We start from the raw sequence: 24,373 nt of genomic DNA, 5'->3' as shown, positions 1-24,373 counted from the left end.
GGCAGACTCACTGAGGCTGGGAATCTGCCTGTCCCTTTGTCCCCAGTCATTGTGATGAGAACTCCCGGGCTAAGGGCTGAGGGTGGGCGTCTTGGGCCCCTTCCTGCTTGCCCCATCTCACCCCTTGTGCCCCATCTTTTACACCAGGTGGACAAAGCTGCTTCTGGCCTCCTGAGCATTGGTCTCTGCAAGGGTGACCGGCTGGGCATGTGGGGACCTAACTCCTATGCATGGGTGCTCATACAGTTGGCCACTGCCCAGGCGGGCATCATTCTGGTGAGGAGGGGCTTGCTTGACAGCTGGGTGTGCGTGGGGGAACATCATTCAAGGGGAGCCCCTCAGGCCCTCAGCCCCCAGGACCAAACCAGTGCTTGGTTGGTTTCAAACCAGGTTGCGCTTTCTCCTGAGGCCCACCAAGGAGGCCTCCAGGAGTTAGGGGGTGTAGAGTGCTGCCTCTATGCCTCCTGGGGGCAGAGGGGCAGCAGGAGGGACAGAGTCTGCCCAGAATACTGATAAGCCCTCACCGCTTCCACCAGGTGTCTGTGAACCCAGCCTACCAGGCTACAGAACTGGAGTATGTCCTCAAGAAGGTACAGCTCATTCGTCAGGGAGGGGCCCGGCTGGGGCCTGGCACAGGGGGCTGCACAGACTCTGCTTGTCACAGAGTCTGACGGTGTGAGCTAGGGCATGCGTGGGTGGGTGACATGCAGAGTGTCCTTCCTTAGGTCATAGATGGTTGGAAGGTGGCCCCAACTCCATGGAGAGGGTGGTTGGTCAAACACAAACCTGGCGTGAGTGTGCAGGGATGGGGGCATGTGTGTGTCAGGGCAGAGGTGCATGTATGCGTGTGTGTCCATCCTCATATGTGATGCATATGTGTCTCAGGGTGTGGTGCGTGTGTCTTGGGGTTGGTTCATGTGTGCATTTGTCTTGCAGTGTGGTGCCTGGGAGTGTGCTGGAGGTGTGTGTGTCGGAGACGGGTGCCTCTGTATGAGAGCAACTGATTAGTGAGGACTCCCCCAGAGCTCTAGTCTGAGGCTCCCTGCTGACTGCAGGTGGGGGACTCCCCTTCCACAGGTGGGCTGCAAGGCCCTTGTGTTCCCCAAGCAATTCAAGACCCAGCAATACTACAACATCCTGAAGCAGATCTGTCCAGAGGTGGAGAATGCCCAGCCAGGGGCCTTGAAAAGTCAGAGGTGGGTGTGTCCCGGGTTAGTGGGTGGTGCATCATTCAGCATCCCTGATCCCTTCACTTACTACTCACCCTGCCCCCTCCCTCAGCCCCTGTTTCTCACCATCCTCCCCACCTCCAGGCTCCCAGATCTGACCACAGTCATCTCAGTGGATGCCCCTTTGCCGGGAACCCTGCTCCTGGATGAAGTGCTGGCGGCTGGCAGCACACAGCAGCATCTGGAACAGCTCCAGCACATCCAGCAGTTCCTGTCCTGCCATGACCCCATCAACATCCAGTTCACCTCGGTAAGGCAGAGGTCTCCAGGCCCCAAGCCCAGGTGGACACATGCCCCCTGCCTCTGTGACACTTCCGCAGGGATGGGGAGACAGCAGAGGAGAGCAGGCATTCTTTACTGAGACTGGCCTTCAGCTGTCCTCTCTGCTCTGGAAAATATCAGCACCTGGTGTCCTTGTCACATTTCCTCCCCCAGCCCCCTGCCCTCTCCACTCCAGCCCTCTTGTTCACGGTGCAGTGGCAGCTTCACTGAACCAACACAGGTTAGAACTGCTAGAGGCTGCCCCTCATTTAGCTGATGGGGAATCAGAGACCCAGAGAGAGAATTTGCCCAAGCCAGCTTGTGGGAGGCAGAGTTCTCTGGGCCATATAGGTGGCATGAGAACGGAGACCTTATCTTCTGCATTGCTGGACCCTGACACCTGGCATTGTGGTAGACCTTTTGCAAATATGAAACTGAACAGATGGATCTGGGGCAACAATCCCTGTCTCCTGATTCCTGGTCCAGTGCTCTTCAAGGCAGTGGCCCAGGGTGGGAAGGAGATGAGGAGGAGGCCAAGCCATGCCCTGCTTGCCTTGTCAGGGGACAACAGGCAGCCCCAAGGGGGCCACCCTCTCCCACTACAACATTGTCAACAACTCAAGCATATTAGGAGAGCGCCTGAAACTGCATGAGAAGGTGAGGCGGCTCTAGGCCCAGGGCAAGGCTGCAGGAGGGGTGGCTCAGGCAGGGGTGGGGGGCTGGCTGGGCTCCCCTTGCCAGCTAGAGGAACTGGCTTCTGGTTCCAAGACAGACCCAGCCTCCTGTCTCCATCACCAGACACCAGAGCAGTTGCGGATGATCCTGCCCAGCCCCCTGTACCATTGCCTGGGTTCTGTGGGAGGCACAATGATGTGTCTGATGTACGGTGCCACTCTCATCCTGGCCTCTCCCGTCTTCAATGGCAAAAAGGCACTGGAGGCCATCAGCAGAGAGAGGTGGGCACTGGTGAACAGGCTACTTGTAGGCTGATAAAACCCTCTTGTTCCTCACTCCTGGGCCCTGACACCTTTCCGAGCTGCCTCCTCCCGCCAGCCAGGAGACTGGGGATGGGGACAGTGGAGGACCCCCAGGAGAGGACCAGTTCCTGCCTCAGGAGCGTCTCCTGCCTGTTCCCTTTGCTGCAGTTTCATGGCGGGGTGGGTGAGAAGAGGGAGTTCCCTTCCACTTCCAAGCCTAATTTCGAGACCTCCTCCTATACAGAGGCTCCTTCCTGTATGGTACCCCCACAATGTTCGTGGACATTCTGAACCAGCCAGACTTCTCCAGTTATGACATCTCGACCATGCGTGGAGGTGGGGTGGGGCCAAGGGCAGCCAGGCATGGGGAGGGGGCTGCTTCCCCTACAGGAATGGCCTGGGTGAGTTAGCTCCCAGTCTTTTATTTAGGGGGCAGGAAGGACACTGTAAAAATGTGGGTGGGAGGGAGGGAGATCCCCAGTGTCCCGGGACACCAGCCCAGGGCCAGCTGCCAGGTGTAGGAAAGGCGTGGGTCAGGGGAGAAAAGGGAAGGTTCCTCCCTCGAATGAGCTGTAGGTGAAAGGACTCCACTGGGCCTGGAGAAGTGGGGAGCTGTGTCAGCCCCTCTCTCTGTGATTCAGGTGTCATTGCTGGGTCCCCTGCACCTCCAGAGTTGATCCGAGCCATCATCAACAAGATAAATATGAAGGACCTGGTGGTGAGTGGTGACCGGGGCCCGGGCTGTGGGCAGGCCAGGCCTGGGATGACAACAGATTGACAGACACGGGGATGAGCCCAGGCCAGATGTTCAAAGGCGACCCTCGCAGCCAGCCCGCCCTCCCTCCAGAAAGCAGATGTGATAAAAGATAGTCTGACCTCATCAGCACCTGGTGGGTGAAGGAAATAGGTGGCAGGGGACTAAATATCATACATACATACATTTATATTTATAGAAATCTCAGGAAGAAATTGCAGCATGGGAAGATGGCAGCAAAGCACCGATGTCCTGCTAGAATGTCCTGGCAGGTGGGGGCTGGCAGAGTTGGGGCATGGGCTTTAAAACCCTTTCTGGAAGCAAGGGGTGGGGCAAGGATCTGATGATTGTTGCCACGTGGCAGGGAAAGAGGAACAGAGGAAGGATGATCCTGGAAGGGTGGCCATCCTGATGACCAACCTGTTGTGGCTCTGATTGACTTGGGGGGGGTCTCAGCAACAGCTTCTCTGAGAGGAGCTGGAGGGTGGGGAAGGCATGATGGCTGGGGAGGGGCTCAGCCTTCCTTCTCCCCAGGACACTGCTGGGTGGAACTGGGTTGGTAGTGGAGTGCCCGAGGCCCCCTGCCAGGACGTGTCTAGGTGTGGGCAGCTCTGTGCATCAGCAGAGGCTGTGGGGAGAAGGTAGGGGTGGAAGTGGGAAGGTCAGTAGTCTCTCCGGTGGAAGGCAGTGGCCAGTCACCAGGACTGGCTGAGTCAGAACCTGCAAGGAGGCAAGGATCGATGTCAGTACTCCAGCAACCCAGATAATGCTTGGAGAAAATGATGGAAGTCCTGGGCAGGAGCTTTTCCTCCCTTTGAAAGGGGCCCCAGTCCTCCCCTCCTCTCTCTGTAAAAATGGAGGGTCTGCCTGCCCCTCCAGTGGGAGGGAGTACCCTGGAAGATACCAGCTCACTTGCTGGAATCGCCAAAGAGGGATATAGGGGACCTGTTTACCCAGCCCCCACCTGTTTAATGGCGGCCAGCTTTCTTGGACCTCTTGGTAGGGAACTTGCAGCTGCGGAAGGCGTCCGTGTCACGGATGTGTTGGCCCTTGAACTTGGCAGGTGAGGCACAGGTGGCATCTGGGCGGGAGGCCTTGGCTTCCAGCCACCTGGAGAGACAGAAACTTGCTGGGTCTGGGGAAGAAGGTGGGAGTGCTGAGGGGAAGGGCAGTGAACTATGGGACCAGGATTGACTTGGCCACAGGATAGTCTGAAGCTGTCATCTTCATTTTACAGATAGGGAAACTGAGGCTCCCAGGGTCCCATGCCTATTAGGTAGCAGATCTAGGATGCATGTCCAACATGTCTTAGTGCAGGGCTAATGTGTCTCTATCACATGAGGGTGGGCTCTGGGAGTGACATGGGGGTGTTCTTACCGCCGAAGACCCCGGAGCTGGCAGGTACACTTCCAGGGGTTGTTGGTAAGGGTGAGGGTCTCCAGGCTGTCGAAAGGGAAGTTGGAGGGCAGGTGGTTCAGGCGGTTGTTCTCCAAATGGGCGTGTTTCAGTGTGGTTACACCCAGGAAGGCACCATCTGAGAACTGGGGAGCAAGGTGGTCATGAGTGAATGAGTGAGCACCCGAGCGCCAGAGGGGCAGTGTCCTTCCTGGAACCTGAGCCATAGCGCTTTGAGGAGTTTCCCGGTTTTCAAAGCAGTGTGACCAAGTGGTCTCAGATGATCCAATCTTCACAACCCTCTTTGAGACAGGTGGTGTTATTTTCTTTTCTTTTCTTTTCTTTTCTTTTTTTTTTTTTTGAGACAGAGTCTTGCTGTGTTGCCCAGGCTGGAGTGCACTGGCACGATCTCGGCTTACTACAACCTCCACCTCCCGGGTTCACACCATTCTCCTGCCTCAGCCTCCCGAGTAGCTGGGACTACAGGCTCCCACCACCACACCCAGCTAATTTTTTGTATTTTCAATAGAGACATGGTTTCACCATGTTAGCCAGGATGGTCTCGATCTGCTGACCTCGTGATCTGCCCGCCTCAGCCTCCCAAAGTGCTGGGATTACAGGCGCGAGCCACCGCACCCAGCCGGTTGTGTTATTTTCAATATGCAAATGGGGAAACGGAAAAAGTGCTGTTCTTTGCCCTGGGTCACAGCAGTGGGTAAACAGTAGCCACAGGACCACACCCAGCTCCTCTTCCCCTGGCACCACAATCCCTGCACAAACACTGGGACTGTGGAGCTGCCAGAGTTTGGCCCCAGCAACCCACACTGGTACATGGTGAACTTGGTCTGTGCTTAGTGGAGTGGGCAGTGGGCCCAGGCTCCCCACAGTCCCAGGGTCCCAGGACTTCCCCCAGCTCTGTCCTCACTGCTCCCCCACTGCCAGCCAGACGCTATTTGTGAAGCCACCTTGGTGGAGCCTTTGGCCAGGTTGGACGGCTCCAGAGGAAATGTTCTATTGGTGCCCACACCTTTGCCCAGGCGCCACAATTCCTGTCTGGCCTCCCCTGCCCCAAACCAACCCCTGATTCGCCACTCTGCTGCCCACTGAAAGACCACTCTGGCACTGGTGGGCCACAGGGGACTCCAACTTCAGCTGGGGAGAGGCAGGGCTGAAGAAGGGCAGGTTTGAGCAGGCTCCATCCACCCAAACAAAGGTTGGCTGCTGCCCAAGTGAGATTCTGCCCACATCTCCACACCCGCGCCCTCTCCTGTGGCCCACATTGAGGTATGAAGGTCTCCAGTAACCAGACTCTCCTCTACCTTGTTGGTCCCCACCCACACCTCCTGGCTGAAGGCCCTGTACCAGGGTGATTTTTCCAGTCCCAGAGAAGGGATTCTGCTCGGATCCAATGTAGCCCCAGCTGGCCAGACACTGGGCACCCCAGGGGAGAAAGGAATGAGTGAGGAAGCAGATAGGAGATGAGTCTAGTGACGGGGGAGGGGAAAGGGCAGTCAGCAGTCTGGAGACAGTGAGGCATGCCAGTCTTTCCTATGGAGAGACACCTGGGGTCTTGTGCCAAGGATTGACAATAGTGGTCTTGCCTTTGCCCCTTCACGGAGCCCATGGGCCTGATGCTTGCAGCCTGGGGGAGCCCTTGGTCCCATGCCTACTGAGCTGCAATGGACTTGAGAATGCAATGAATTGTGTCTGTGTGAATTGGGCAGGGCCATCCACCGGGGCCTCTGTGGGGCATGGAGAATGTCTTCCTCAGGCATTTGCTTCCCCTCACTCCCCAGTCCCCCACTCCCCCTTAGCACACATGCACAGCCTCCACCAGGAACAGGGTCTCTTTGTGGGCCTGATCTGCCCAGCTCCTCTAGAAGGCTCCTCAATAAACAAACCTTCCTTTATGGGGTGGTAGGTTTACTGGAGACGGGAAAACAGCAGAGGAGGGGTGGAAGGCCCAACAGGAAGAGGTGGCTGCTGCCCGCAGTGGGGGGTTTGGGAGCACTGGAGATGGCCCTAGGGGGCCATTTGTGGGGCCAGGGCAGCCCCACTCCTTTTATATGTAAGAATCCTAGAAGGGCAGTGGCCGAGACTGGCAGCCGACAGGGATGAGGGTAGGGATGTGACAAGGTGAGGAAGGGAGGTGGCAGAGCTGTTCACCTTGGAGATAGCCAGAGGGACAGGGAACCTGGGGACAGGGGTTGGTGCCAGCTGTGGCTCTGGCTCCTGGGGCCTCCAGGAAGGGAAGAAGGAACCAGGGCAGAGCCTGCAGCCAGGAGCTCACCTTCTCCAGGTTGGTGTTGTCCAGCCAGAGGGTCTCCAGGTATCTGCCAAAGGACTGGAAGGCATTGTCCGGGATGCTTTTCAGGGGGTTGTGGGACAGCTTCAGCTCCTCCACCACCCGTAGCTTGCTCAGGGCAGCCGAGGGGTAGCTGGACAACTGGTTCCTGTCCACGTGGAATTTGGCGAGGTTCTCCACGTCGTCCAGGGCACCGGGCTGCAGGGAGCTCAGCGCGTTTTCCGACAGGTAGAGCCAGCGCAGGTCCTTGGCTCCCTGGAAGGCGCCTGCGCGCAGCTCACGGATTTTGTTGTTGTTGAGCTGCAAGATGAAGAGGTTGACCAGCGGGGAGAGCAACCCCCGGGGCAGCTCGGTGACCTTGTTGTGGTCCAGGTAGAGGTAGGTCAGCTCGGTCAGGTCGTCGAAGGCACCTGCGCGCAGCACGCGGATGTCGTTATGGGACAGGTACAAGTAGATAAGCTGCTTGAGGCCGCGGAAGGCACCGGCGGCCACCTCGCGAATCTGGCAGTGCTGCAGGTGCAGCGACACGAGGTTCGGCATGGCCCGAAACGAGTTGGCAGCCAGCACCGGAAAGTTGTTGCGCTGTAGGTTGAGCAGCTTGGTCTTCTCTGATACCTTGGGGATCTTCTGCAGCCCCACCTTGTCGCAAATGACGTGCTGCAGGTCGCCGTGGCAGTGGCAGTTCTGGGGGCAGGCGGCCAGCGCCGGCAGCAGACCAGCCAGGAGGCCGAGGCTGAGCAAGAGCATTGGGCTGGCCATGGCCAGGACTCCTGGGGCCGGGGCTGGGGGCAGCAGCGGCGGCGGGGCGCGGGCAGCGGCGAGTCCTGGGCGCTCGGGTCTGCCGCCCTCTTTATACGGTGGCCCTGACCGCAGCCGGCAGCCGAGCCAGCTCCTACGTGGAGCATCGAGGCCACTGGGCTTAACTCGCTCGCGCCCAGAGATGCGCCCCCGCCCTCCACGGGGAAGGAGGCGGGGCCCTTCCCCCAGCCGGCGACCGTGCATGGGGGCGTGGGACCGTGGCCCCCGATCCCCGGCTCTAGCCCCCTGCTCTCCTGTGCTGCTCCTCTGCCAACCGCCTTTCCCGGGGCTTTTCTGGGAAGGGGGAATTGTTATGTCTGGAGCCCCGAGTTTACATCGTAGAGAGGGAGGTGTTCCCTGAACTTATTTGTTTGCTCAAGTTTGAGCCTCCACGCCGCACCATCCACACACGCTCGGCCGGGTGCCCTGGATGCGAGGCGGGAGGAAGCGGGACCGGACAGCCGGACGCGTCTCCCCGTGGTGGGCCAGCTGGCGGAGCTTTAATGGGGTGCTTGTGCAGCGCCGGCCGAGCGTGAGAGCCGCCCCGGCGTGGGGCTCCCACTTCGGACGCGCCGAAGTTGGCCCTGGGGAGACCCGAGCTCTTTCCCCACCCTGGGGCGCGCCCCCACCCCTCTCTCCCAACCCTGCTTGCGCCCCCATCCCCTTTTTCCACAGCTGAAGGCTGAGCAAAAAAGTGGGAAGTCGGGGAGGGTGGCCAACGGGAATGGCAAACACACCTGGAAACCACAGGCCACAAGCACAGTCTCACCATCCTCCCTCCTTCATCGCCCCGAAATATCCCCATCCCTCATCCCCAACCCTAGTGGTCAGGACCCGCCCCGAGGGGTCTCAGGGTGGCGGCTGAGTGGCGCCGAGGTGTACTTGGCAGAGGCCACATTCGGGCAGTGGCCCCAGGACTGTGAGGACGGGTGCGGGAGGGGGCGGGGCAGGTCGAAGGACCAGCCCTGGACGGCTCTGGCTGCCAGACCCTAAGTTCTGTGGGCAGTCCCGCCCCAGCCCGCCAGATTTCTCTGTACCCACTTGCCAGCCACGATGTCCGGATTCCTGTGGAAAGGGGAGGGTGAACAGGCAGGGCCACAGCTCCGGCCTCAGGGTAAGCTCCAAGCTGCCTGGCACAGGATATTGTCTGTGAAGGGTGGAGGGAGAAACCAGACCCCACATTGAACCAAACCCCAGTCGTGTCAGAGCCAGAGCAGCTGATATGGGGGAAGCTTGGTACAGGGAGGAGGATGGATGAGATCTGGTGTCCGTTGATGAAAAGGGACCTAGGACATGCCGTAGCTAGCCTCTCTCCCCTTACCCAGTACCCTCGTGTTGGGGCCTGATTTCCAGCGCCTGCCCTTTTCCCAAACCCCTCTGCCCCCTTGCCTCTAGGATAGGGGGGTCATACTTGGCCTAGACCATTCCTTGATGGTATTTAGGCTTCTCCAAGGCCGGCTTCTGGTTTTTCTGTTGCTCAGGCTTTCCAACCACTGGAAATGGGGGAGGTGGGGGGGTGCCACTGGTTTTTAAAATCACTGCTTAGGTTGTTTTTTATTTTGATGGAAATAAATTCACGGGAAACTCTCCAGAGCTTGGGGGACGCCTGCCCCAAGGCCAGGCACTTGTTCAGGGTTTGCGGAATGGGGAGGGGGGTGGGTTGTGTTTGTGCCACTCCTAGCTGGGCCAAGGCAGGCTGGCTTTCTCATCAAGTATATGGGGCCTTTGGCTTGGAAGCGAGGGGCAGGGGGTGTGGCCTGAAATCAGGAAGGTGGGGTTAAGGCAGCCAGGGGATGGGGGAGAGAAGGGTGGAGTGATCGTAATACCGGAGCCACAGGCACAGACAGGTGGCTGCTCCAAGGAAATGGGGCACTGAGAGAGCTCCAGCTGGAAGAGAATGGTGTCCCTGCTCTCAAGTTTCCTTCAGATCTGGGGCCCTGCAGAGATCTAGCCTGCTCACTCCCAGCATCTCTGCCTCCTGACCCCAGGCCCCTACCAGTGATGTCTCTGTTTCCACCATTCAGCTGCCCTCCACTTTCCCTTTTCTTTTATGAATTCCTTCCCATTTCCCCAGATAGCTCACCTGATCCCTCTGCATGTGCTGAGCCCTCTTCAGGCACCCTTTCTGGACCCTCTAGGTTGCTTATGGAACCACAGAGAACAGTCCCGTCACATTCTCGAACTTCCCTGAGGACACTGTGGAGCAGAAGGCAGAAAGCGTGGGCAGAATTATGCCTCACACGGAGGTGAGCCCCTGACCAAGACTCCAAAGCCCTACCTCCCATCACCCAACTGGGGTGCACCCAGCTGGGACATCTGTTGCTTTTAGTGAGAGAGCCAAATGGCTCACTCAGGATGCCTAGAGCTCCCCAGCAGCAGCGGTGTGCTAGGCCTGGCCTGGAGCGTTCTCTGTGGGCTAAGCATGAAAGGGGGAAAGCTGGAACAGTGGCTGTGAGCGGCTGCCAGCTGAACTTCTCCGCAGCCTCCCTTCCTGTCTGAGGTGTGTTTTTGCCAAGCCCACTGTCTGTTTCAGGGCAGCCAGGGTAGCCTCAAAGAGAAGCCAGAGCACAGAGAGTTTTCCTACATAGCTTCTTTTCCTCCAGTGGTCCCCGCCTCTCGCTTTAGCAGAGTTTCTCTTCTTGCTTGGCATAAACACTTCATTTCTCAAGCAGCCTATCCCTTTAGGGGGGTCCCTTTGCCCCTCAAATGTTGCCCCAGAGTGCATCTCAATCTTAAATGCCCAGCCATGCCTCCTTTCCTGCTCCAACACTGGGGCTGTGCCAGCTGGCTCCTGATTTCCCCTGCACCCTTCTGCTCCCGCCCCTGGGGGATTGCTGCCCCTGTGCACAAGTAGCTGCTTCCGCTGGTGCTGACCACTGTCCTGGTGTGAATATGCCCTTCCCTCCTGCCAGAGCAGCCCTGTACCCAGGGTTTGAGTAGGGATGTGAGCCCCCTCCCATGTGTCCTACAGCTGCACTGCCATTCTCACTAGGATGCTCACCTGGAAGGGAAACAGGGGCAGACATCACTCACCCCATTTCACAGATGCAGACACTGAGGCACATGGAGGCTCAGCTTTCCTTGGCACGGTGGCCATGGCTCTTTGCTCTACCAGACTTTCAGACTGTGCCTCTCCTATTCACATGGTGTTGCCATGCCACCCTCTTTGGCTTATTTGCTGCTTAATGGGAAGTAAGAGGAGACTCCCTTCTCCTCTGCACAGTTTATAATTCTTTGGCTGGTTCTGCAGTCCACAGACCTCTTTCTTTGCAGCAGCTGCCTGCCTGCTCTGTTTCCTCCGCACTCCCAGCTTGGGCCTCAGCTCTTCTTTCATGCCCAGCTCAGGTCTCTGACTGGCTTTGGGTCGACTCTAGCCTTTGTCTCCCTTCTCTGGATGGGGACAGGCAGAGCCAGGGGGCCTCATTTCAGGTGGTTGAGTTGGGGGGCTGAGAGCAGGCAAAGCTCTCTCCATTTCCGAGGACCACCTATGCTGAAGCAAGAGGATAGGAAGCCCCAACCTGAGGCTGTCCTGTCCCAGGCCCGGATCATGAACATGGAGGCGGGGATGCTGGCAGAGCTGAACACGCCCGGGGAGCTGTGCATCCGAGGGTACTGCGTCATGCTGGGCTACTGGGGCGAGCCTCAGAAGACAGAAGAAGCAGTGGATCAGGACAAGTGGTATCGGACAGGGTGAGAAGGCAGGGCGGGGTGGAGGCTCTGGCTGCTGAGGGGAGGCTGGAGGTCTTGAGGCTGAGCTGGGAACATTAACCTGGCACTGTGAGGATGTGGGTATCAAGATGACCCCTCACATGCAGGAGACTTAATTTCCAAAATGTATATGGTGGGGATGATCATACATAGCACAGAAGAAATCAACTGGGTCATCATCCTACACCAGCAGCTGCAAAAGCTGAGTCCAGATTCAGTCACTCATACTCATTTGTTAGCTCAGCAAATTCTTATTAGAATTCCTTATGTGCTAGCACTGTTCTCGCCGCTGGAGGTCCAGAGGAAAGTAAGATGAGAAGGATCCTCTTTTTGGAGGAAGACAGATGATGCCTGACATCGATAAATAACACCAAGAAAATAGGCCAGGCACGGTGGCTCACACTTGTAATCCCAGCACTTTGGGAGACCGACGCAGGTGAATCACATGAGGTCAGAAGTTCGAGACTAGCCTGGCCAACACAGCAAAACCCCACCTATACTAAAAATACAAAAATTAGCCAGGCATGGTGGCGCATGCCTGTAGTCCCAGCTACTCGGGAGGCTGATGCAGGAGAATCGCTTTAACCTGGGAGGTGGAGGTTGCAGTGAACTGAGAACGTGCCACTGCACTCCAGCCTGTACGACAGAGCAAGACTCCATCTCAAAAACAAACAAACAAACAAAAAACACCAAGAAAATAAAATAAGGTTATAGGAGAGAGAGTGGCTGTGGTGGGGAGGGGAGCTTCCCTTAGACTGAGTGGACAGAGAAGATGCCAGGAAACATTTGAGTTGAGACCCCGAAAGAAGCCAGTCGTGAAAAGCATATGTATAGATATGTTGAGAGAGAGAGAGAGAGAATATGTTATAGGTATTGGTTTGTATTTGTCTGCCTCCTCTCCCCTTACTAGACTATTAATTCCAGAGACTGTGTCTTGTTCCTGCTATGTCTCCCAGAGTCTAGAGCAGTGGAAGACACACAGTAGGTGGTCAATAAATGTTTCAGGAGTGAGCAAGCAAGTGAGTGAACAAGGCAGAGGCGACAGGTCGCCCCTGGGCTTTCCTTACAGAGATATCGCCACAATGAATGAACAGGGCTTCTGCAAGATTGTGGGCCGCTCTAAGGATATGATCATCCGGGGTGGTGAGAACATCTACCCCGCAGAGCTCGAGGACTTCTTTCACACGCACCCAAAGGTGCAGGAAGTGCAGGTGAGGCACCCGGCTCAGGTGAGCCCCCAGAAACAGGAAACACACATGAACAAGGTGATGTCTGATACTTTTCCCTGGCCCTGGAAGGTCGTGGGAGTGAAGGACGATCGGATGGGGGAAGAGATTTGTGCCTGCATTCGGCTGAAGGACGGGGAGGAGACCACGGCGGAGGAGATGAAAGCTTTCTGCAAAGGGAAGGTGGGAGCCTCCGCCCAACCAAGCTGATGCTGCTTGGTTCTTTGTTCGCCCGCTCCTCTGCCAACCAGCCTGGGGTGGGGGTTGCTCTGCCCTCGACGAAGCTGACTCCCGGCCAAGCCAGCCCCTGGTCCCCTTCCCATACCCCTGTGAGCTTGCCCAGCCTCACGCCTTACCTCCCTCCCTCTGGTCTGCAGATCTCTCACTTCAAGATTCCGAGGTACATCGTGTTCGTCACAAACTACCCCCTCACCACTTCAGGAAAGGTGTGTAAGGTGAAGGAGACTGGGGAGGGCAGCCTGGGCTCTGGGGTCCCATGGGGCCCCACCTCTGTTTGCTTCAGCAATGGGTGTGGAGAGGCTGGCAGTAGGGTGACCAAGTCACCTAATCCTGGTTTGCCTGGGGACTTTCCCTGTTTTGGCACTAAAAGCCTGAGAAACCCCTTATTCTTGGGCATACAAAGACAGTTGGTCACCCTAACTCCTTTTTCTTTCCTCTAGATCCAGAAATTCAAACTTCGAGAGCAGATGGAACGACATCTAAATCTGTGAATAAAGAGGGAGGAAGGGTCTGCCCAGGCCCTCCTCCTGTCCATCCTCCATACTCCCCTTGTCTGTCCTTGTGATTTGGCATAAAGAGCTTCTGTTTTCTTTGGCCTCTTGCTGGTGGGCTCTCTTGGCAGCTCCTGTGGGATGGAGAAGGGAAGACACTGAGGGAAACTAGCACTTTCAGACCTCCTATTCCTTGTCATTGAGAGTGCAGAGCACCTTGATGTGGATTATCTACCTAATTTAACCCTCACCCTTGGTAACCCTTTGAGATACCAACCCATTTTTGTTGTTGTTTTTTGAGACGGAGTCACCCAGGCAGGAGTATAGTGGTGCAATCTCAGCTCACGCAACCTCTGCCTCCCAGATTCAAGTGATTCTCCTGCCTCACCCTCCCATGTAGCTGGGATTACAGGTACCCACCACTACCCCCAACTAATTTTTGTATTTTTAGCAGAGGCGAGGTTTCACCATGTTGGCCAGGCTGGTCCTCAAACTCCTGACCTCAAGCAATCTGCCTGCCTCAGCCTCCCAAAGTGCTGGGATTACAGGCATGAGCCACTGTGCCTGGCCCCAATTTTTTATTTTTAATATACTCTAATTTAATTCTTTTTCACATTGTTGCCAGATTAGTCTAGCAAGAAGTATTCTTTTATATATATATAATGGCTTGATTGAGATATAATTCACATACTATCCAGTTCACTCACCCCTCCCCCGTTTTTTAGAGACAGCATCTCATTCTGTCACCCGTGCTGGAGTGCAGTGACATGATCATAGCTTACTGCAGCCTCACACTCCTTGGCTCAAGCAGTCCTCCCACTTCAGCCTCCTGAGTAGCTGGGACTGTAGGAACCGTGCCACCATGTCTAACTAGTTTTTAAACATCTTTTTGTAGAGACAGGATCTTGCTATTTTGCCCAGTCTGGTCTAGAACTCCTGGGCTCAAGCAATCCTCCTACCTCAGTCTCTAAAAGTGCTGGGACAATCCACCATTTAAAGTATAGAATTCAGTGGTCTTTAGTATATTCACAAATATGTATAACTATCACCACAGTCACTTTTAAACATTGTCATCACCTAAGAAAGAAACCCCATACTCTTTAACTATTATCTCCCATCCCCAGCCCCCTTCCTCCCCAACCAGCCTCATTTTTATTTTTTATTTGTTTTGATTGGTGAACCTGGGGCATCCCTAGTAGGCAGGGCCAGATAAAGCGGGTTGTACCTTGACCCAAGAAATAAAAACAGCTGAGTTCCAAAAGGCACATAGGTTCCCAGCTCACAGGAATGGAAACTTGCCTCCTGCCTGCCCCCTTATCTCCCAGCATGCCTGGCCCCTTACCTCCCAGCATGCCTGCCCCCTTACCTCCCAGGGTGCCTGCCCCCTTACCTCCCAGTGTGCCTGCCCCCTTACCTCCCAGCATGCCTGCACAAAGCAGCAGCAGCCTCCTCTTAACTTTTTCAGAAATGAACATAGGTTTAAGGTACTTTCAGTACCAGTCTCTAGGCTAGGTATTTTCACATTATTTTGTCTCCAAATCTTCCCAACAATCCTATCAAGTAGCCATTGGTCCCACTTCACGAATGACCGAACAGAAACTCAGGGAGGTTCAGTATCTTGCTCAAGGTCGCACAGCTGGATCAGAACCCAGCTGTCTGTTAAGCAGGTTCACTGCACACTGGTTACCAACTTGTCAAAGTCCAGTGAGGTGAACACCCACAAGTTACATAACGCTGAGTCCAGTGAGGTAAACACAAGGGACATGCAGTGTGTTTATTACTTATAGGTAGGCAGTAAGGGACAACAGAAGGCTGGGATTTATTTGGAGCTGGACCCCTAAGGCTCAGGAAAACTGCTGAGGCAGATGGGGGATGCACTGTCATCTGCGCATGCCCGACTTTTTTTTTTGTTGGTTTGTTTGTTTTGAGATGGAGTCTCGCTCTTTTACCGAGGCTGGAGTGCAGTGGTGTGAACACTGTGATTCAAGCAATTTTCCTGCCTCAGCCTCCCTAATAGCTGAGATTATAGGCATGCACTACCATGTCCAGCTATTTTTTTATTTTATTTTTTTTAGTAGAGACAAGAGGTTCGCCATGTTGGCCAGGCTAGTCTTGAACTTCTGACCTCAGGTGATCCACCCGCCTCGGCCTCCCAAAGTGTTGCAATAACAGGTGTGTGCCAACACGCCCAGCCAGCCAGACTTGTACTGAAGTGAGGGACCCCAGAAACCAGCCTGCCCTGTTTTTTGTTTGTTTGTTTGATACAGAGTCTCACTCTGTCTCCCAGGCTGGAGTGCAGTGGCACGATCTGGGCTCACTGCAACTTCGGCCTCCCAGGTTCAAGCAATTCTCCGGCCTCAGCCTCCCGGGTAGCTGGGACTACAGGTGCGCACCACCACGCCTGGCTAGTTTTTTGTATTTTTAGTAGAGCTGGGGTTTCACTGTGTTAGCCAGGGTGGTCTCAATCTCCTGACATTGTGATCTGCCCTCATCGGACTCCCAAAGTGCTGGTATTACAGGAGTGAGCCACCTCGCCCAGCTTCCGCCCTGGGTTTTATACCCTGAGGCCATGTGACATGTTGGGCTGAAGTGCTGAAGGACATCCTTTTTCTAGGGGGACTGGAACAGAGCATGGCTGTGCTGGCCAGACCTTCCTTCCTTCAGGATGTTGCATTCTCTGCACACTCTACAGTTTTATTTATTTATTCATTGAGACAGAGTCTTGCTTCGTCACGCAGGCTGGAGTGCAGTGGCATTGTCTCAGCTCACTGCAACCTCTGCCTCCCAGGTTCGAGGGATTCTCCCTGCTCAGCCTCCTGTGTAGCTGGGATTACAGGTGGCCACCACCACGCCTGGATAATTTTTGTATTTTTGGTAGAGACGGGGTTTCAGCATGTTGGGTAGGCTGGTCTTGAACTTGTGATCTCAAGTGATCTGCCCGCCTCGGCCTCCAAAGTGCTGGGATTACAGGCATCTACAGTTATTCTCGAGAACTACAAGCAAGAAAGGAGGGGAGAACCAGGTCAGTTCAAGGCCACTGGGAGAACTGTCCTGCACCGCCTGCCTCTGAAGCCCATGATGTTTCTGCTTTGTGGGACGGTTCTTCAGGTGCCTGCTTCCCCAGGCCTTCCCCTGTGCTGTCTCTCCTGCACACACCATCTGACTGTCCTCCCAGCACATACACCTCCAGATGCTTGGGTTGCCCTGACCCAAAACAGTCTTCTCTCCCGGCCAAGCCAATTGCCCCTGGGATTTTCTGCTCCTCCAAGATCCAGCGCATAGCCCTGGTGGTGGCTCATGCCAGTACAATCCTTGGTTACTCCGATACTGAGGCAGCAGGATCGCTTGAGGCCAAGGAGTTCAAGACTCTCCCAAATATTTTTAAATGAAATTAAAAGAAAGATCCAGCCCAAGTGCCTCTTCTCCCTTACTGACTCCCACACTCTTATAACAGATGACCTCACAGCACTGGGCGCACGGCTCTGGTGTCCAGCAGGCAAGGAATTAATTAAGCCTTGCCTGTCCTGGCCGGTTGGCTTACCTCTCTCTTGTCAGAATGCAACCTGGCTTTGTGCACCTAGATGTCCCCAGCGCCCAGTTCTAAGCCAGGCACGTCAAATGTCAAGGAATTGACTGAACTAAGAGCTCCTGGATGGGTCCGGGAACTCGCCCGGGCACACGGTGCCAAAAGGCAGGCAGCCCGCCCCGCGGACTGGGTAAAGAACCGACAGGCGGCCGCGGTGAGCGCCCGGGCGCCCGACAGGTGGCGCCGCAGCCCCGGGCCCGGGCCCTCTCGGCGCGCGGTCACGCAGCCCCTCTTCCTTCCGCCGGCTCCGGACTCACAGTGAGCCCTGCGCGCGTCTCTTACTCGGGTCTGTGCCCCGCGTCGCGCTGGGCGCCATGGCGCTCCCCGGCGCCCGGGCCCGTGGCTGGGCGGCAGCAGCCAGAGCGGCCCAGAGGCGCCGCCGCGTGGAGGGCGCAGGAGGGTCCCCGAGTCCTGAGCCTGCGGGCCGGCGCGCGGCGCTTTACGTACACGTGAGTAAGGGCGGGGGCGGAGCCCGCGGTGTGTGGCCGCAGCGTTGGCCGTGACCGTGGCGGTCCAAAACCGAGGTGGCGGCTTGTCACTCTATGAACCCGCCTGCCGTGTTTCCGTGCCCCCGTACGAGGTCTGGGATGGGACCCGGTGCCTTGGCAGGGAAATGACTTGGTACAGAAACCTGAAGTCTCTGCTTCTCACCAGCTCGGTGACTGACCAAATGGTTCAAATTTCACAACCTCTTAGCAAGACAAATGTTTTTTAAGAGCAGTGTTCTGATTCGGTAGCTGGGAAAATGACCCGTAGGAAAATTGTATGAAAATTCTTTGATCCCAGAAAGAACTTGGATTGAGTTCCTTCCTGACGTCTGCTGGTTGGAAGAGTCAGCGTTTAACAAAGGAGTGAGCCTCAGTTTTCTCACATTGAAGTGGATATAATAACCCCAGTGCGACTGCCTTGGGGAGTTGGGTGGCTTAGATGTCCTAGCTACTGTGGAAGGACCTCGGGATGGGGGTGGGGATGGGGTTGGGGATGTGTGCCACTAAACCCTGGAAGTGGCCAGGGCAGCTCTCACCGTGCATCTGCACCCACTGCTCCCAGTGGCCTTACTGCGAGAAGCGCTGCAGTTACTGTAACTTCAACAAGTACATCCCTCGCGGCGTAGAGGAGGCTGCCATGCAGAAGTGTCTGGTGACCGAAGCGCAGACGCTGCTGCGGCTCAGCGGGGTGCAACGGTGGGTAGTGGGGGCTGTAGGCAGCATTTTGGGAATTATTTGGAGGAGTGGTAGGGGATAGGTGCAGGCATCCCTGAGGGCTCCCCCAGGTCTCATTTCTCCATCCTCTTTCCCCAGGGTGGAGTCTGTGTTCTTTGGTGGGGGGACTCCCAGTCTAGCCAGTCCCCACACGGTGGCTGCTGTCCTGGAGGCTGTGGCACAGACAGCCCACCTGCCTGCAGACTCGGAAGTCACATTGGAGGCTAATCCCACTTCAACTCCAGGCTCCAGACTGGCAGAGTTTGGGGCAGCAGGGGTCAACAGGTTGTCCATAGGCCTCCAGGTAACCCATGGCACCCAGCCCAGCCCATCCCAGTGCACCCTGCCCTTCATTGGTATCTCCTCTTTGGTCACATTCATTCATTGGACAGACATTGATTGAGCACATTCTGGGTGCCAGGGACACAGTAGGGCCTAGTGTGACACTTTTGTAACTCCTTAATTGTCTGCTGCTGTCATAGACCACAAACTTCATGAGAAAGGATCAGGTGTGGCTTTTCTATTTCAAGCACCCACCATAGTGCCTGGCACATAGTAGGTAGTCAAAAAGGATTTGCTACATGACTGGAGACATGGGGGATGCAGACATGTAGCCAGATTATTGCAGCATGGTAAATGCCACCTGTAAAGGAGATCTCTATAAAAGGCTTCCAGAGTACAGCCTGAAGGGAGGTCACTGATGAAATCACTGAAACTTTTCTGGAGGAGATGATGTTTGAATGAAGAGGAGTTCACCAGGTGAGGGGGCGTGGGGGAAACGACACAGGACATGGAAGAGCCTGGCATGTTTTGGGGGAGCTGTGAGTCATTGCTTGTGACTGGAGAGGCTGGAGACAAGGCTGCAAGGTAAAGTCCAAAACCTTTGATGTCTACTAGGGAGTCTGGGTTTTGTCCTAGTAATGATAGGTAGCCATTGAAGGTTTTTAAGTGGGGAGAAACCTAGTCCTCTCAGGTTGAGCTCTGATATTTCCATAGGACTTCTGGGTTGTGGGCTTTGTTCTGATGGGATATACTGAGAGAAACACATCACTTCTAAGATATGCTTACCCCAAAGTGCATATCTTGAATCTAATTGTGAGGAAACATCAGAAAACCCTGAATTAAGAGACTTTTACAAAATTATTGTGGTAAAAACAGACAGCATGAGATCTACCCTCTTAACAGATTTTTAAATGTACAGCACTGTTAACTATAAGCAGTGTTATACAGCCAATCTCTAGAAATTATTCATTTTAAATAATTCATTTAAATAATAATTATAATCATACATAATTTATTTACATTCATTAAATTATGCATTTTAAACAACTGGCCTGTATTCTTCAAAAATGTCAATGTCATGAGAGACAAAGGCTGAGAATCTAAAGGAGACAAAAGAGACAGCTGAATACAATGTGTGGCCCCTGACTGGGGAGGAAGGAGGAAATTACTACAGTAGATGTTATTGGGACCATTAGCCAAATTTGAATATGACAGTGTATTATGTAATGGTGTTGTGTTCCCTGAACTCTGCAATTGGATTGCGGTTATGTAAGAGAGTGTCCTTGTTCTTTAGGAAATACACACCTAAGTATTTAGAGATTAGGGAGTATAATATCTATAACTGCTATTCAATATAGTGGCCACTAGCCACAGACTAGTGAGCATTTGAAATGTGGTAAGTTAAGTTTAATTCGCTTAAATTTAAATAACCACATGTGGCTACTACCTTTCATATTGGACAATACAGATACTGAACATTTCCACCATTGCAGAAAGTTCTTTTGGACAGTGCTGGTTTATAACTTACTATGATTCAGCATAATCACATGTATGTATGTTTAAAAAGAAATCTGGACAAATGGTGAATCTAGATGAAGGTTTTTTGTGTGTGATTTTCTTTCAACTTTTCTATAGGCTAGAATTATTTAAAAATGAAAAGTAAAGTAAATAAAGACTGTTGATTTTGGAGTCGGACGGTCCTAAATTCCAGGTCGAACTTTGCAACTGTATGGCCTTGGGCAAGTTGCTTAACACCTCTGAACCTCAGTTTTCTCATCTGTAAAATAGAACTAATATTGGAGGGTTACAAAGAAGGTTACAAAGATTAAATTAGACACTACATAAAGGTGCTTGGCACATAGCAACCCTTCTGTGAATGGCAGCTCTTGGTGCCAGCCTTCCAGCTCCTGTCTTCCAGCTGCCTGCCACATGCTGCGTTCTCCCTGTTTCTGTGTCTACAATGGGGTGGAGCGTTCTTTTCTCTCTCTGAGCTGCTGGTATGCTGACACCCACCCTCTTTTCCCAGTCCCTAGATAACACTGAGCTCCGGCTGCTGGGACGGACGCACTCAGCCCGCGATGCTCTGTGGACGCTGGCAGAGGCCCGGCGCCTCTTTCCCGGGCGCGTGTCTGTGGACTTCATGCTGGGGCTGCCGGCCCAGGAGGTGGGGCCGTGGCTTGGGCAGCTACAGGAACTGCTGCACCACTGTGACGACCACCTCTCCCTCTACCAGCTGTCCCTGGAGCGGGGCACCGCACTCTTCGCCCAGGTGCAGCAGGGTGTCCTTCCAGCCCCTGACCCGGAGCTCGCAGCTGAGATGTACCAGAGGGGCCGGGCTGTCCTTCGGGAGGCTGGCTTCCGCCAGTATGAGGTCTCCAACTTTGCCCGGAATGTAAGTTCTGGGGCTGGTGGCTGGAGGTGGAGGATGAGCAGACTGCAGTGTGACCGGGGCATTGTGACCTTCTGAAGAGAAGGATCCTGACTGGGTGCTCTCAGGCCTGAGATGGTGGGACATTCTAACCTGGGGCCCCTTACCTAAGCAGAAACTAGACCCACCCTCTTCACTCTGCACTATTTCCTCCCTCCCCGCAGGGGGCGCTCAGTACCCACAATTGGACTTACTGGCAGTGTGGTCAGTACCTTGGCATTGGGCCTGGTGAGTCCTGTGAACTACAGAAAGAATGACTCAGGAGAGGAGTGTTGTGGCTGTGTGATCTTGGGCCATATTAACCTCTCCAAGCCTCTATTTTCTCATATGTAAAATGTGGCAAAAAATAATACCTCCCTATAGAACTGTTGAGCATGAATTATAAGGGGCTTAATGTTGCACCTTGCACTGCGGTTCTCAGCCTTTAGTGTGTGTGAGAATCTCTTGGAGGGCTTGTTAAAACCCAGGCTGCTGGGCCCCACCTCCAGAATTTCCAACTGGACAGGGCTGGAGGACAGCCTAAGAATTTATATGTCTTGGCATTTTGGGATAGATGATTTAAAAAGAAAAAAGAGAAAAGGACCTGGTGTCACGTGCCTCTAATCCGAGCTACTTGGGAAGCTGAGCTGGGAAGATCGCTTGACCCCAGGGGTCCAAGACCAGCCTGGGCAGCATAGTGAGATACCATCTCAAAAAAAAAAATAAGAAGAATTTACATTTCCAGTGTGTTAGAGGCAGTTGCTCTAGGAAGCACATGATTTAAATCTGGTAAGCACATAGTATTAACAGCCATTAATGTGGGGATGGTTGTTGATGTTGTCAGGGGCCCATGGGCGATTTATGCCCCAGGGGGCTGGAAGCCACACCCGGGAGGCTCGAATCCAGACACTGGAGCCTGACAACTGGATGAAGGAGGTGATGATGTTCGGCCATGGCACCCGGAAGCGTGTTCCCCTGGGCAGGCTGGAGCTGTGAGCATCCAAGGGCACAGGGCTCTCCCCCAGGGTCCCCACACCCCAGGACCACCTCTATTTGTACATCTTTTATTTCCTGCCTTGCCCTGGCCCCTGCCCTGCCACATACTGTAGGGTCCCTGTTAACCTCTAAATGCATCCCAGTGAGGAATTTGGAGAATGGGAGGTGCACAGGCCTCCTCTCTAAGACTCCTTGATGATTTTTCTTTGAGGCTGGAGGAAGTTTTGGCCCTGGGTTTACGCACCGATGTGGGGATCACTCACCAGGTAAGGAGTTGGGATTCTTGCACACAACTCCCTCCTAAGTCTTGCGGAATCAGTGCCCCCTGCCTTCACCCCCCGACACACATACACCTCCAATTTCTGTGAGATTGGCAGCTAGAAGTGGGGCCCGGGTCCAGCTGAGGCCTGATGGGCAGAAGCAGTGAGCAGTGGTGCATAGCTAAGAACCCGAGACCAGGGCTGCAGAGACCCAAGTTCCAGCCCCCATTTTACTGCAACCTTGGACACAAATCCTTTCACCTCTCTCAGCCTCAATTTTCTGAGCTCTGTGAAGCAATAGATAGATAAAAGGTTTCCACTTGTTTTTAAGGAGCACTGAAACCTCTCATAGGAAGCACAGTAGCTAATGATTAAGCAAACCCAGAGCTTCTCTGGATAAAGTCAGAGCCATAAAGCCCTGGCTGGAGCTGGCTGAGAGGGGAGGGAAGAGAGGAGGAATAGAGGAAGGCCTGGCCTGGCTGGAAGCTGGGTTCCAGCCTCAGTGGAATAGGAGTGAAGGTACCCTCCTCCCTGCTGGCCCATTGGCCTGGTTCTGGTTTCATGCATGTCAGCTGCTGAGATCTCCATGCTGGGCTGGACCCTCCCCCACCTCTCTCCACACCCCAACTACGTGGCCCAGAGTAGCCAGGCCAGCTCCCCGCCTCTGACCCTCTGGCTTCCCCAGCACTGGCAGCAGTTTGAGCCCCAGCTGACCCTGTGTGATGTGTTTGGAGCAAACAAGGAGGTGCAGGAGCTGCTGGAGCAGGGCCTACTGCAGCTGGATCACAGGTATGTTGGGGGGTGCCAGGCAGAGGGGGCTGAGGCATCCCAGGGAGCCCTGACTACAGCTCTCCACAGACCCAGGAGAAGTGAGAAAGACTGACTGGTAAGGAGGGGCCTGCGGGTGCTGGGGGCTTGGCCCTGCTGGGGGATGGCTTGAAATTGGTAAGATGAAGTAGTCACCTTCAGGCCTCTTGGTTTTCCAGGGGTCTTCGGTGTTCCTGGGAGGGTCTGGCTGTGCTGGACTCTCTCTTGCTGACCCTCCTGCCTCAGCTCCAAGAGGCCTGGCAGCAGAGAACCCCCTCCCCTGTGCCAGGAGGATGACCAAATGTTCGTGTGTTCCAGGGTAACGCCAGGTGGGTTTTGAGAGCTGGGTTGGTACTTCAGATATCTGTTCTCCATTGTCAGGTGCCATCTCTGCTCCATGTGGTCATTGTCCCCTGGCATCCCCAGGGGAATGGCAGCAGTGAGGTAGATGGGAGGACATTTCTGGTCGGGGAACTGGCATCCCATTCAGCATCTCAGGACTCACAGGCCAGCATGTGTTCCATGGCTGGGAATTGCTTACCACCCACATCAGCTTCTGTTTACCTTTTTGGCATTAAATAATGAACAGTGTTTGGAAATCTTTCTACAGGAAATTACCTCCCCAAGAGAAGCCTTCCTTACTTTGGAGTAAGGTCCTACGACAGCTGGATGAGTCAGGAAAACCATGTCCCCTCTAGGTATTATTAATATAAGCAGGAAGGGATCTACTATAGGAATGAAGTATTTATAAAACCACTGAAAGGGATAGAGAAGTGAAAATTGGAGAAAACCTGTAGCAACTGTCAGAAATCAGCAACGTGCAGGAGGCACAGAAAACTCCTGCTGATGGTCTTAGCTTCCAGCTGCACAAAAGCAGATGATGTACAGGAAAATGCTCAGAAGATGCTCCAAAACTCATGCCTACTGTCTGCTATTGCTGGAAAAGGAATCATGGTTTCTAGAAGTGCCTCTCATTAGTGGACTTTAAAGCAAATCTTGGCTGGCAGGAAATTCTGAGGAATATAGTTCTTAGGCTTCCAGCCTCTACCATGCAGGAGAGAACACAGAAGGACTGATGTATGTTGGTGGATCCATGGATCCACATGGATGTGTCCAGCACAGTGGCCTGCTGGACTCTGAGAACTGGAAAAGATCAGAGCAAGCCTTGCCTCTTCAGGAAACCAGAATAAGTTTGGGGTGGTAGGAGCCACACAGACTCTCCTGAGTCCCCTCACCCACTTCCTTCCCCCTGTGCCTTTCCTTTGAGAGTGAAGATGGGTGGAGTTGCCCAAAGAAAGGGGAGAGAATTCGGGAAAGACCCAAAGTGTTTGTAATTCTCCTTTGTCCTTTTACCTACAGAAATGGTCACATGGTTCTATTCAATAGCCTAATAAACACATCTGGAGCCTGCCTTGACTATGGTCCTCTCCTTTGTCTGAGCTCTTTCCT

General features: G+C 54.3%; 3 protein-coding genes and 1 long non-coding RNA gene across 7 annotated transcripts in view; 2 read left to right on the top strand and 2 right to left on the bottom strand.

The window, feature by feature from the left end:
• ACSF2 (acyl-CoA synthetase family member 2) overlaps positions 1-13,483 on the top strand; it is a 47,853-nt gene extending 34,370 nt beyond the window's left edge. The window contains exons 3-16 of the mRNA XM_008011508.3: positions 148-276; positions 537-590; positions 1,078-1,196; positions 1,314-1,479; positions 2,052-2,147; positions 2,289-2,446; positions 2,712-2,803; positions 3,109-3,185; positions 9,858-9,965; positions 11,258-11,409; positions 12,497-12,638; positions 12,726-12,836; positions 13,031-13,099; positions 13,334-13,483. Of these exons, the coding sequence (XP_008009699.1) occupies positions 148-276; positions 537-590; positions 1,078-1,196; positions 1,314-1,479; positions 2,052-2,147; positions 2,289-2,446; positions 2,712-2,803; positions 3,109-3,185; positions 9,858-9,965; positions 11,258-11,409; positions 12,497-12,638; positions 12,726-12,836; positions 13,031-13,099; positions 13,334-13,384 (1,524 nt within the window). The 3' untranslated portion in view covers positions 13,385-13,483. The remainder of the gene's footprint in view (positions 1-147; positions 277-536; positions 591-1,077; positions 1,197-1,313; positions 1,480-2,051; positions 2,148-2,288; positions 2,447-2,711; positions 2,804-3,108; positions 3,186-9,857; positions 9,966-11,257; positions 11,410-12,496; positions 12,639-12,725; positions 12,837-13,030; positions 13,100-13,333) is intronic.
• CHAD (chondroadherin) lies at positions 3,391-7,887 on the bottom strand. The gene is made up of 4 exons (XM_008011507.3): positions 6,907-7,887; positions 4,599-4,762; positions 4,186-4,331; positions 3,391-3,941 (listed from the first exon to the last, which is right to left on the bottom strand). The coding sequence occupies exons 1-3, from the start codon at positions 7,678-7,680 to the stop codon at positions 4,190-4,192; spliced, it is 1,080 nt and encodes a 359-aa protein (XP_008009698.2). The 5' UTR covers positions 7,681-7,887; the 3' UTR covers positions 3,391-3,941; positions 4,186-4,189.
• Positions 13,484-13,691: 208 nt separating the features above from the next.
• On the bottom strand, positions 13,692-17,019 carry LOC140708659 (uncharacterized). The gene is made up of 2 exons (XR_012088822.1): positions 16,926-17,019; positions 13,692-16,377 (listed from the first exon to the last, which is right to left on the bottom strand). It is a non-coding gene; the product is annotated as an uncharacterized lncRNA (long non-coding RNA).
• RSAD1 (radical S-adenosyl methionine domain containing 1) overlaps positions 16,989-24,373 on the top strand; it is a 25,390-nt gene continuing 18,005 nt past the window's right edge. For 2 of the 4 annotated variants that reach the window (XR_005238795.2, XR_005238796.2), the window contains exons 1-9: positions 16,989-17,419; positions 18,021-18,154; positions 18,272-18,476; positions 20,481-20,846; positions 21,047-21,110; positions 21,706-21,853; positions 22,069-22,123; positions 22,803-22,906; positions 23,104-23,253. Coding sequence is in view for 2 of the 4 variants with exons in the window: in XM_008011506.3 (XP_008009697.1) it covers positions 17,285-17,419; positions 18,021-18,154; positions 18,272-18,476; positions 20,481-20,846; positions 21,047-21,110; positions 21,706-21,853; positions 22,069-22,123; positions 22,803-22,906; positions 23,104-23,221 (1,329 nt within the window). In the remaining 2 variants the exon portion in view is untranslated. The other 2 variants (XM_008011506.3, XM_073004954.1) reach the window with 2 other exon arrangements.

This window comes from Chlorocebus sabaeus, chromosome 16, assembly GCF_047675955.1.
Source record: "Chlorocebus sabaeus isolate Y175 chromosome 16, mChlSab1.0.hap1, whole genome shotgun sequence".
NCBI lineage: Eukaryota > Metazoa > Chordata > Mammalia > Primates > Cercopithecidae > Chlorocebus > Chlorocebus sabaeus.
Note: the sequence above shows the minus strand (reverse complement) of the source record. Positions and strands in the feature narration are given on the sequence as shown.

What these genes read in the sequence shown, in the direction of transcription:
- CHAD (XM_008011507.3), bottom strand. Translation starts at nt 7,680, where the DNA reads ATGGCCAGCCCAATGCTCTTGCTCAGCCTCGGCCTCCTGGCTGGTCTG. An exon ending in ACAACACCAACCTGGAGAAG is followed by an intron (nt 4,763 to 6,906) that starts GTGAGCTCCTGG and finishes CTTGCTCCCCAG; the next exon opens with TTCTCAGATGGTGCCTTCCT. An exon ending in CAGCTCCGGGGTCTTCGGCG is followed by an intron (nt 4,332 to 4,598) that starts GTAAGAACACCC and finishes CTGTCTCTCCAG; the next exon opens with GTGGCTGGAAGCCAAGGCCT.